Source organism: Erinaceus europaeus, chromosome 21, assembly GCF_950295315.1.
Source record: "Erinaceus europaeus chromosome 21, mEriEur2.1, whole genome shotgun sequence".
Classification (NCBI taxonomy): Eukaryota; Metazoa; Chordata; class Mammalia; order Eulipotyphla; family Erinaceidae; genus Erinaceus; species Erinaceus europaeus.
The window spans coordinates 26,216,359-26,229,455 of record NC_080182.1 but is presented as its reverse complement, the minus strand read 5'-3'; the positions used below and the strand labels follow the sequence as shown (position 1 = coordinate 26,229,455).

General features: G+C 46.0%; 1 protein-coding gene across 1 annotated transcript in view; it reads right to left on the bottom strand.

Moving 5' to 3' along the window:
• ITGA9 (integrin subunit alpha 9) overlaps positions 1-13,097 on the bottom strand; it is a 399,146-nt gene that overhangs the window by 164,409 nt on the left and 221,640 nt on the right. Inside the window, exon 19 of the mRNA XM_060180609.1 lies at positions 10,233-10,309. Within this exon, the coding sequence (XP_060036592.1) occupies positions 10,233-10,309 (77 nt within the window). The remainder of the gene's footprint in view (positions 1-10,232; positions 10,310-13,097) is intronic.

The window sequence follows — 13,097 nt, the reverse complement described above, 5'->3', positions numbered from 1 at the left end:
TGAGAGACTTTGTGAGACAGCTGAGGGGGCTTCTTAGAGTCTTGGGGTCATCCTCTGTGCTCACTGCTGAGCCAGGCGGGCACTCCTCAGAAACACAGCTGTGTGACCCGGTCCCACCCAGGTCCTTCCCAGGACGCCAAGGTGCCTGAGGTCTTATCCTCTCTGCCCGGACTATACTATGGACACACACCTCACCTGCTTTTGCTGCTGTCCCCAGAACAATGGGAACAATGTTCCTGGCTTTCTGCTTAGCTCATGGGTTTGCACCTAAGCCAAATGTCCTTTAGCATGTGGGCAATATGTGGTGAAAATTGAGAGAGAAAGGGAAACAGGATAAGATGCAGGCAACTGTAGTATGAAATCAGTTACCACAGTAAAGGAGAATGGTGAGTGTTTGACAGGACATGGAAGGAAAGCAATCCCAGAATTCATTGAGAAGACCTTGTCAAAATAGGGTACATAACACTGTACTAAAATTGCCAGTGGAAAGCCATCAACTAAACTTCATTGAGAAATTAGGGCTAGCAGACATCAACCTTGCCAGCAGGTCCTCTCAGACTGTCCTACCTCCTGTGTCTGCACCTTTGTATCTGTGGACCTTTCGCCAGCGACAAGGCTGTTGTCTGTCACAGGCTGGAGGTGACAGGAGATTGCTATCACCACGGAAACTCTTAACTCACAAACCTCAGGAGTTGGTGCATGAATACCCCACTTCCTTCACCTCTCAGATGCAATCATTTCGAGGTGTGTGTTTTCTGTGGTTCTGTGATGTCTCCCTGCAGGATGATGTTCCAGTCATCATACCCAGTGACCAGGCTGGATAGCCCGACAGCCTCTCTGGACACATCCTCTGTCCAGCACTACAGCGGCTCCTCCCATCCGGCAATAAGAGTTTATATCTCCAACCCCTTGAATCTAACTGAACTGTGACTTTGCTTTGGTCAACAACACATGACAAAGGGACAGTATTCTAGTGTCAGAACTTGGCTGTGGAAAGCACTGCACCCTGCCCTGCTTATTTCTGGACTCCTACTACAGTGTAAAGCTTGCCCCATAGGGAGCACACTTTACCATGTGCAAGGGCCCGCGTTTGAGTCCCCAGGACTACATGGAGACACCGTGCATAATACCAGAGGACACTTTACAAACAGTGGAGCAGTGATGTGGTGTCTCTCTTCTGTCTTTCTTTTCCTCTTCCTCTCTCTATCTGAATTGAAAAGGATAACATGACAAGGAGAATGCTAGAGGATAAGAGGCCATGTGGAGGAAGCCTGGTCAGCAATTGATCAGCTGCCACAAACTGAGGCACCTAGTCAACCTGGGAGTTGGTTGCAGACCTGGGAGGGACCCCTGAGAGATCAGAAGACTCAAACAACTGAGTGCACCCTACAAAGCTGTTCTGTGGATTCAGGGGCTCAGTAAATAGTAGCTGGTCTGAGACAAGATGCTTCACCTCTCCTTTATTCTAACCATCATAGTGAATTAACATTCTTGATTTCGTGTCTGTTCCCTCTTTGGGGCTGAGGACACCCGTTCAATAGCTTGTCGATATTTGTTTTCTCCAAGCCTGGTGTTTCCACAGCAAGTGTTCCACTAATATGCATCAAATAAATGAACAGACAAGCACTGGAGGGGGGCCAACTTCAGCATCTCCTCCGTGCCCACATCTATCTCTGCTTACTTAGCTCTGCTCACTGGGGGCCTAAATCCCACCCTGGGGGCCAGCAGGTGGCTCCCCCAGCAGAGGGCACACTTTATCATGAACAAGGACCTGGGGTCAACCCCTGGGTCACTATACGGGAGTTCCTGCACAGGGAAAACCTCACGAGTAGTGGAGAGGTGCTTTGCTCTCTCTACTTCTCTCCGTCTCTCACATTCTATTTAGAAGAACAGAATGGCCCCTGGGAATGGTGACGTTATGCAGACACAGAGCCCAGACAGAAAGCTCTCCTCTAACCCCCAGCACGGGAGACAGCTTTTACCTCCTACTAAGGATCCCACACCACAGAAAAGCACTGGCATTTACTCTGAGAGGAGAGTAAGGACGAGCAATCCTTTGGCCCTCACTCAAAAAGTGCATCCATTCAAACACTTCACCTTTCTTTCAAGAATATACCATCTAGAAAACCATGCCCATAGCCAGGGATTCCAGAAACAGGAACCACAAAAGCCAGCTGCTCCCAATCAATGATCTCCTTTTGCATGACTTCCCTACAGATTGGGGGTTCCATAGTTGGGTGGGGGGAGGCAGACACCAAAGAAAAAAAATAATAAAATCACAAAGTTCATATTCTGGCAAGGACAAAAGCTTTCCAGGTTTCTGGCCAGCTCCTGTTTACCTCGATTCACAAAATAATCTGTCTTTTTTAAAAGCAATGGCCACAGGGAGTGCACTACTACAGGCAGTAGTGCAGCAGGTTAAGGGCATGTGATGCAAAGCACAAGGACCGGTGTAAGGATGCTGGTTCGACCCCCCCCCCCGGCTCCCCACCTGCAGGGGAGTCACTTCACAGGTGATGAAGTAGGTCTGCAGGTGTCTATCTTTCTCTCCTCCTCTCTGTCTTCCCGTCCTCTCTCCATTTCTCTCTGTCCTATTCAACAACGACAACAATAATAACTACAACAATAAAACAACTATGGCAACAAAAGATAATAAATATTTTTTTAAAGAATAAAAAAAAAGCAATGGTCATAGCCTGCATCTCTTCTTATATTAGCCTTACGTTATGTGAGTGCTCAGAAAGACACAATAAAGCAGTTGCATCATTTCCAAGTGGACTTTCCAATTGAACAGAGATTATCTGAACAGTTTCATCCCTCTGTCTGGACATTTTGATAACGGTCTGTTTTAGAACTCATCTCAAGATTATTAAAGATGAGGGAGTTTTCATTGCTGAGCTGATTGTTTTCAAGAGCAACCGGTCTGTCAGATTTCATGCTTTCTGGAGGGAAAATAAAAACATCTCCATGTCTCAGTCATAGTATTTCCTTGCTTGATCCCTGGCTCCTCTGGGCAACCTAATAACTTCCAGATCTCATTCCTCCTGTCCAAATATTCCTCAGTCAGGTGCGTACTTGGCTGCTGCCAGTCACAAGACCCTGTTCTGCACTGTCCTCCCAGTCTCTGGGAGAACCTTTCTCTGTTAATCCTTCCGCTGCAACTTTTTCAGTACAGTGATCACAGCTTGTAAGAAAAGCCAGCTTCTAAATATAGCACAAAGAAACAAAAATCATGGCCAGTTCCTTGAGAGGAGCAGCACCACAGCGGAGGTCAATGAGACATCTCTCCCAAGTCCAGCTCCTGTGCTGAGACATGAGCTGGGCTGTCTGCAGACCTGTGCCAAGGATGCGGGAACAGAGATAGCTGGAGAGCAGCTGAATCAATACTCAGGCTGAGGCCTTCTTAGTGAGTGTGAGAGAGGACCAGATGGCCAACGTCACTCTCTCCCCAAATGTGCCTTTCTGAGTTAGTTTAAATGTGTGCACGCTAAGAGAATTCTGCTGGGCTTCCACTAGCTTCAGGATGAAGTCCAAATCATGGGTATGTACTACCCAATGTCTCTCTGTACCTCCTCTCACATCTTCCTCTGTTCTCTGTCATCCTCTATTTTTAATTATTATTAGAGATTTTTTTTCCCTTTTGTTGCCCTTGTTGTTGTCGCCTTGTTGTGGTTATTATTGTTATTGTTGATGTCATTTGTTGCTGGATAGGACAGAGCGAAATGGAGAGAGGAGGGGAGGACAGAGGGGAGAGAAAGACAGACACCTGCAGACCTGCTTCACCGCCTGTGAAGCGACTCCCCTGCAGGTGGGGAGCCGGGGATAGAACCAGATCCTTACGCAGTCTTTTTGCTTTGCACCACGTGCACTTAACCCACTGTGCTACCGCCTGACCCCCTGTTATTAGAGATTTTTAAAAAAACTGTAAGGTAACAGGGGTATATAATTTCATATAGTTTCCACCACCAGAGTTCTGTGTCCCATCCCCTCCATTGAAAACTGCAGTAGTTCTCCCAAGGTCACTGATATGGGCTGATTCTATAACTCTATATCTATATATCTCTCTCTATTTTACCCATTTAAATGGTCCTGCCTTCACTTCCTTTAGAGTTCACCCCTAAAGCTATTACTACTTCCAAGAGCCCCCCCCCCCCCGTTCTCTCTTAGACAAGTGAAACTGTGCCTGGTTTCCCCTGGTGTTTTCCAGGTTCACTTCCCTTTTATTGATGCTATGAAAACAAGATTCCTAGGAGTCAGGCAGTAGCGCAGCAGGTTAAGAGCACGTGGTGAGAAGTGCAAGAACCTGCATAAGGATCCCAGTTCGAGTCCCTGGCTCCCCAACTGCAGGGGGGGGGGTCCCTGCATAGGCAGGGAAGCAGGTCAGCAGCTGTCTGTTTTCCTCTATCCCTCTCTCACTCCTCTCCTCTCTCTATTCCTCTCTGTCCTAGCCAAAAACAATGACAGCAATAACAACGACAATAAACAAGGACAACAAAAGGGAAAAAATAAAAAAATCTAAATAAATATTTTTTAAAAAGAAAAAAAAAAAAAACAAGATTCCTGACCGACACTTTGAGTCTTGATGGGATGCATTGGATCGACCTTCCCGTGGTGCATCCCGTGAGTACCCATTGATTGGGGAAACTGACGATCCTTCCTAGCCGACTGAATCCACATGGATCCCAGTCACTTTCAAAGCCAGCAACAAGCAGCTCCTGACAGCTTTCAAGCTGTTGGTCCTGCTCTTCGAGTCCTCCAACTTAATGTGGAGGGGCTGTCCTTCGCCAAACGCGTTATCTTTGCCCACCCTGTTCAGCGCTTGACGTCTCGTCATCCAATCTGGTCTCCTGCGCCTGCACTGAACTTCTCTGTTCCAGACTCTTGGAAACAGAGTTGGCAGTCAGCTGAGGTAAAGAACAAACACCTCATCACAGACCCCTGTAAGCGCCAACCCGGCTTTGACCTAGCACGTTATGATTGGGCCCTCCTCAATCGCTATCAAACAGGCCATGGCCGGTGCGCCGCTATGTTCCACCGCTGGGGAGCCAGAGACGACCCGAACTGCCCCTGCGGCTCCAGACAGACTATGACCCACATAGTCAACGACTGCCACCTCTCCAGATTCAAAGGAGGTCTTGAAACTTGACATCAGGCTCAACCTGACGCTGTTGACTGGCTGCGGAAGAAGGGCAAACGCTAGAAGAAGTCTTGATGAAATGGGGGTACCGAGCCCCCTTAATTTCCCTGCCATTTACCCAACTGGAAGTATGGACCAAAATTCTTTATGAGGTGCAGAAGGTAGGAGTTCTGGCTTCTGTAATTGCTTCTCCACTGGACATGGGCATTGGCAGATCAATTCATACCCCCAGCCTTCCTAGTCATCCTCTTCATATCATACACCTACAGAACATCACAGCAATCCTACTCTCCATACCTCCAATCCTCTGCTCCACATTCCCTCCTGCCCAGAATATCTGGATCCTACTTCATGGCTCACCCCACCAATTCCTGTTCTGGAAGCTGCTCCCTAGTCCAGTAATGACCCACCCACCCCTCAGTGAGCACTGACCAGCAAGCATCATCTCAGGCATCATCGTACGGTCGCTAGCCTTCTCCTACCCATACCGTCAACACTACACACTCACTGCTTGTGTTTGCAGCCTGGTACCCAGGACTTCCCTGAGCAAGGAAGTAATGTACCTCCAGTGCCAGGAACGATGAGCCCAGAGAGTTAAGAGGCAGTTCACTAATGGTGCTCACTTGTACAACTTCATTTAGTCCAATTGTTCCAAAGCAGCTGGGTCACTTCCAGTTTAAGACTCTAAGACTCTGTCAACCAAATTTCAACCTTGGTTCTACCAGCAGTTTACTGACTGACTCCATCTGCTCTCACTTTGCAACTGGCTCTGTCTGAAGGACTGAGAAAGTCCCATGTCACTGAGACCACAGGTTAGACACTATCTCTATGTATCCAGTCATCAATTAATGTTTCTTTGATGCCATCTCTAGGGACAGCGAGGGACCCAAGAGTATAAATGAAAGTTTAATGGGGGACTGTGGCCCAAAGACTATTTCAGGAGCCTCGCCCAAAGATTATTTCAGGAGACCATGAGGCCTCCTGGCAAACAACTCATCCTAAGCAGGGACCCACATAAAGACTCCGAAAATCTCCCAGCCCAGTCTCTAGGTCTCACATCTGAGATCTCGAAAGATAAAATTGCAAAAGACTGAAACAGCCCTGAGAAGTCTAAGGTGCTGGGAAAACAGCAGAGCCACTGGCTTCTTTCTACAGCAGATAGTATGGCTGGTTCTAATTCCTCTGCCCTCCCTACATGTGCCCGTGCCCCTTGCTTTGTGACTTTGAAGCTGCTCTCACTAAGGGACAGTGACTATCTCCCTGTGCTTTGACTTTAGGTTTGGACACATGACTTGAGGTGACTAACAGAATCAGGCTGAAGTACTGCATCAGTTCTCAGCCCAGTCATGGACCTAAGACAACTGCAAATTCCTTCTTTTCTTTTCTTTCTTCCTTCCTTCCTTCCTTCCTTCCTTCCTTCCTTCCTTTCTTTTTTTTTTCACCTGCAGGCTATTGCTGGGGCTTAATGCCTGCACCATGAATCCACTGCTTCTGGCTGTCATCTTCTCCCATTTTTGTTGTTGTTGTTGTTGGATAGGACAGAGAGAAATTGAGAGAGGAGGGGAAGACAGAGAGGGGGAGAAGAAGACAAACACCTGCAGACCTGCTTCACTGCTTGTGAAGTGACCCCCCCTTGCAGGTGGGGAGTGGGGGGGGGGCGCTCGAACTGGGAATCCCTGCTCTGGTCCTTGTACTTTGTATTATGTGCGCTTAACTTGATGTGCTACTGCCCAGCCCCTCTTTCTTTTACTTTTTAATATTTATTATTTTATTTTATTTTATTTACCAAAGTACTGTTCAGCTTTGACTTACTGTGGTGCTGGAAACAGAACCTGAAACGTTGGCACCTCAGGCATGAAAGTTGTTTGCATGACCATTCTATTATATCCCCAGTCCATGCTTCTGTCTTCCTCCGTGTTTCTTTGCCAAACCATGTGAAGAAGATGCCCAGGCTGGCTCACTGGTGCCAGCAGGACAAGAAATGGATATGAGCAGCTGGGGGTAGGGATGGTGGCCCAGCAGCAGAGAACAGGACTCGTGCGTATGAGGTTTGGGTTGATTTCCCAACACTGCTCATGCCCTAGCCTCATTCATAAAGTCAATTAAGAAGAACCAATAACATGGAGCTTAAACATTAAAAAGAAAGGCACATGAAACAAAGCTGAACTGGGTTACCTAAGCCTGAGGTCAAGCTACCCTTTCCTGAGTCCCAGATGCACAAGCAAGTCAGCCAAGATCCAGCCTGGTCCAGCCAACCTTCAGCTGACCTTCAGATCTAGCACAAGTGATTACTGTTGTTCGAAGCCACTGAATTTAAAGATGGTTTTCCAGGAAGTGTGTGTGTGTGTGTAAGCCACTGAGTTTAAAGATGGTTTTCCAGGAAGTGTGTGTGTGTGTGTGTGTGTGTGTGTGTGTGTGTGTGTGTGTGTGTGTAGCTATCAGATACATATGGGAGTCAGGGCTCTGGCCACTACACAACTTGCTCTCACAATATCAGATACTGGGTCTACAGAGTAGATCTGGTTCTGACCAACACTCTTTTTTAAATTAAAAAAATCTTTATTATTGGATAGAGATCAAGAAACTGAGAGGGATGGGGCTGTAGAGAGGGAAAGAGACAGAGACACCCCTGCAGCCCTGCTTCACCACCCATGATGAAGCTTTCCTCCTGCAGGTGGAGAGTGGGGGCTTGAACCTGGGTCCTTGCACACTGTAATGTGTGCACTTAATCAGTTGAGCCACAGCCTGGTCCTCCTGACCACATTCTTAAGAAGCCAGACTGGTGTGGCAGAGGGAGTCTTAGGGACAAGGTCCCCGCTGACCCTTCAAAATGTATACCTTTGGGCTGGGGAGACAGCACAACGGCTCTGTAAGACTTTCTTGCCTGTGGCTTTGAGGTCCCAGGTTAAGAATTTACACCTTAATATAATGAAGAAAGGAGAATTGAATGAGTCTGCCCATCCAGAAATGGGGAGCAAGAGCTCCAGGACTTTTCTAACCTAACATTTACCCTTGGAGCAAGGGAATGTTTCCCCACCCACATGAAGTCTTCTATGGTCCAAAATAAATTCCCACACTTACAGCCTGCCTCAAGAGAAAACAAGACCTTATATATTTTTTTCATGCTGATTTCTCCCTTAAAAATACTTTTTTTAAGGAGACATACATAAAAAAGAAGTTAATGCCCTGATAATTTATGAAACTTCTTTAGAATCAGTTTCTCTGATAATCTCTGGAGGCCTTCTTAGGAATGTCAAACAAATCCAATATTCACTCTCTGGGCTTGAAGTGATTTTTCCAAAACTTGGCCAAATATCTAAACTTGCTACTTCCACCTACAATTTGTGTTCTACGTGAAAACAACACTAATATTGAAGCGGTTTGGAGAGATTCATGTTTGTCTTTGTGTGGCAAGGGGTTAACATCACCTTTCTCTCCATAAACCCCCCCAAAAGAAAAATAATCTCGGTATTGTGTTCCTTTGATGAGACATACATCATTCATCACCATGAGTAGGTGTCTCAGTGTAGTTAGTGCCTCATGGGTGAATATTTCTTTCATGCCACTGAAACCTAGCTCTTCTAGTCAGAAATAACATTAGAGAATCACTTTCAAAACAGATGATGTTTACAAAAAATGATAATTGATGTCCAGAGGGGCCTTCTGGCCTCAAGGCTAAACCAGTCTTTCAGAAGAAATTGTCTCAAGAGGAAATCATTCTCTGATATGTGGCTAAGTGATTAGGACCAGCACCACCAACCTGAAAGAAGCCTGAAATAAAAGGCTAGCCAGGAGGAAACAGAAGGCCTCTGTGCCTTTTGCCCTCAGCCTGGGGAGCTCATGTACCACAGGAGGAAATCCTGAAACAATAAAGAGACTGGCTGTTCCCTTGATCAGGACAGCTGGCCCTCTGTTTCACCCCTCCTGCCACAGAACCATCACTGGCTAGAGCAGGTACCATTGTTCACGGTGGGGGAAGAAAATTAAAACTAAAAGGAAACTGAGTCACGTGAAACAGTCTCATATAGTGACATATTGAGAAGTCCAACTTAGTACAGTTGATAGATATAATGGTAGTCTAGCCCTCACATATAAGCAGAAATCTCGTGTTTGGATTGTGAAATGTGCAGACAAAACAAAAACCACCTCCAAGCGATCAATTAAAATTATTATTAAGTGGTCCAGGAGGTGGCGCAGTGATGGACTCTCAAGCATGAGATCCCGAGTTTGATCCCCGGCAGCACATGTGGCAGAGTGATGTCTGGTTTTTTCTCTCTCCCTCTGTCTTTCTCATAAATAAAAAATAAAATATTTAAAATAACAATAAAAAAATTATTATTAAAATGTATTTATTTGTTTAATTTATTTTATTTCTTTTGGATAGAGATGGAGAATTGAGAGTGAAGGGGGAGAGAGAGCGAGCGAGCTCTACAACACGGCCTCACCACTTATGAAGCTTCCCCACTGCAGGTGGGGGTTGTGGGCTTGAATCCAAGTCCTTACACGTTACAATGTGTATGCTCCACCTGGGGCACCACCACCCAGCTCCAGATTTTATCTATATATTTATTTATTGCCACCAGGGCTATTGCTGGGTCTCAGAACTAGAGGACAATTCCACCAATGGGTGGTTATTATATATATTCCTTTTCTTATAGGGTCAAAGAGAGAGAGGGAGAGAGGTGAAAGAGAAAAAGGAGACACCTGCAGTAGCGCTCCACCTCTTGAACCCAGGTCCTCATATATGACACCCTTGGTCTACCAGGTACATCACCGTCCTAGCCACTGAAATTACTATTTTTCAAAAGATTTGTAAGGGTGGGGGGAAAGGCTAGACCAACACACAGCTCTGTTATATAGTGGTGCTGGGTATTAAACTTGGGCTCTGAAGCACACATCCTAAGTACTACTGCTGTGTAACATTCCCAATAAAATTGTCAGTGTCAAAATTATCATGTAATATACATTTTTAATCAAAATATAATTGTAACTCACCAGCTCTATTTACCCTCTTTGGTAGGGAAATCAAATGATGAACCTGAAGTCGAGACCAAGGAACTTGCGGGAACATTGTCATGAAAGCAACCCAACTTACCCGGAGAGCAGCAGCTGACCCCGGAGTTGAAGGTCAGCAGCACAGTCTTCAGAACGGCAGTTTCTTTCAAAAACAGTCTGTGAGAGAGACACATAGGAAGGTCAGAACAGGACTTAATGGCAAATGAGTAAGTAAATAACAGGAAACTGCTCTCTTCCAAACTAGTGGAAATTCTTCCCTGAGGCCCTTCATGTCTTCGACTCCCACCTCTAAGGAACCAGCTCCCTGGCATTGTGAGGAGACCTCAGGTTCGAACAAAACCCACATTGATGGCAGCCATGGTCCGCATTCAATTCACTTCAGTGCTTCAAGAGGGGTACATGGTAGGTGTCTTTTCCATCTTTACCTTAAGAACAATTTTTTAGATTTATTATTTATAGAGACAGAGAAATTGAAAGAGAAGGAGGAAATAGGGAGGGAAGGGCAGAGAGAGAGAGAGAGAGAGAGAGAGAGAAAGAGACAGAGAGAGAGAGAGAGACAAAGAGACAGAGAGAGAGAGAGTCAGACCTGCAGCACTGCATAACCACTTACGACTTTCCCATCCTGCAGGTGGGGACTAAAGGCTTGAACCAGGTCCTTGTGTACTAAAACATATGTGCTCAACCACGTGCAACACTGTCTGCCCTCCCCCTGGAGGACATCTTTAAACGCTTTCATAGGGGAGTGGATTATAATCCAGTTGATTACAGCATTCTTAGAGTCTAGCCTTTGTTCTCAGTTGTCTTGGGGAGGCAGAATAAACTAGACTTGAGATGGGGTCTGCCTGGATCGGCATACTTAGACTGTAACATTTAGTTTTGAATGGGAAAGAGTCAAAAGCAATTAGACATTGAGGCTGAAGATATCTTTCCAAAGGGATTGTGGGGTGTACCTGAGCTGGGCCTATCTGTGGAAGCCAGGGAATCAGAAGCAACATTTGGAGATGATTACATTATACATGAAGGGCTTGCCAGCTCTCCTCCAGTCGGAACTTCAGAACTCTCTGATTTTTCAGTCCAGGGACAGACATGCTCCCCATGTTCTGGACTGAGAGACTCGTCCCTACTCTCAGGTGGTTTTGATCATTTCAGTGGATCTTAAACAGGAACACCCACTGCTATTTTTCAGTTGTCATTTATTCACTGTTAAGCTTCCTCATCATCAGTGCTCAAGTTGGCGAGTTTCTCCAGCCACCCCTTGTCCAGCCACCCCCAACCAACACAGTTCCAAGTGATCTGCTCCCCTCCTTGAGGTGAAGTCCAGGTGGCTTCCCACAATGCCAAGCCAGACTCTGGCAGACTAACCGGCCAACGGCAGTCTAGCTCCGACCAGACAGAGTAATTTTGCCTGTGGAAATTCATATTCCTGTGCCACATTTCGAAGAGACCAAAAGTTCCCCAGCCAACATTCCCTGCCTTGACTGCAGTGGGGAAACTCATGGAAGTCTTGGGCAACAAGAGGAAATTCCCATGTTCTTTTGGACACGACTGAGAATGAGAGAGCCAAATTTCCAGATTTCATTGTAGATGTTGGGTTTAAGTTGTCATCTCAACCAAGGAGAAAACAAGAAGGCAGTTTGGAGAATAAGGTCTTAGGTGAGCTGAGAAGGCTTTCTGAGGCCATGAATTAGTCAAGATACCAGAGATTTCTTACCACCCAGCTAATTAAACTTTAGTGACGCTTTCCTCCAGGACTTAATTCTTCTGAGGCCCCTACCTAGCTTGTACTCCTAATGTTGCATATTTTTTCTTTTTTTTTCCCCATGAGAATCTCCACTCTCAATTGCACTATATAAGCTCCAGGCCCCACCAACCCTGGCTCTGCAACTGGGCCTATCTTTCCCATTCCCAGGCAAAAGACAGTCTAAGTCCTCGGTTTTTGGAGGTGTACAGGAAGCCAGTGAGAACAGAGGGGAAGTGACTTGATTCCATCTTATATGCTGTCTAGGGGTTATACCCCTGCCCTCCTCACTTCCATCACTGGTTACCTCCCCTTAAAAAAAGATTAACAATATGGGCCCTAGGTTAGACTGATAGAGTTTATAGTTAATGGTATTTATATACTTTCCCCATATCTGGGAGCTCCTCTCTGCTCTGATCCAGCTTTCTAGTCTTATTCTCAACTCTGACACCATATTCCCAGACAATACTCTTGGCCCATCTTCATGGCTGTTGGGCTCAGGCAAAAATTAGTAAAGTCATGGACACCTTGGAATATACTTAAAATAGACTTCATAGCTTCTTCCAAAACGAAGACCCCAAATTTCACCTGTTATACTCTTACTTTTAGGTTCTTGATTATTAAACAATTTGTTCTACGTTATGTCTTAATGCTTTTCAGCAGCCAAGTTGCATACGCTACCATGGCACCAACCTGACTTCTCTGGGCAGAGGACTTCATCAGTTTACCTTGGAACCCCACCTCTCCAGAGCCCTGCCACACTAGGAAAAGTTAGAAACAAGCTGGGATCAACCTGCCAACACCCATCTCCAGCAGTAAAGCAAATACAGAAGGCAGACTTTCCACCCTCTGCACCCCATAACGACCCTGGATCCATGCTAGCAGAGAGATAAAGAATAGGGAAACTTCTAAGGGGGGCGTAGTATATGTAACTCTGGTGGTAGGAACTGTATGGAATTGTAACCTTCTTATCCCACAACCTTGTTGATCACCACTAAGTCACTAATAAAATTTAAAAAAAAGATTAAAAGAGAGAGGTGGTGGGAGAGAGAACCAGAGCATCACTCCAGCACATGCAATGCCAAGGTTCAAACTCAAGGCCTCATGAATGTCTGGCACTCTACCCAACATGCCACCTCCTGGTTGGCCACCATCACTGCCTCTCTTGTACCAGTCACCTTCAGTCTTCTACCTGAGGGTCACCTC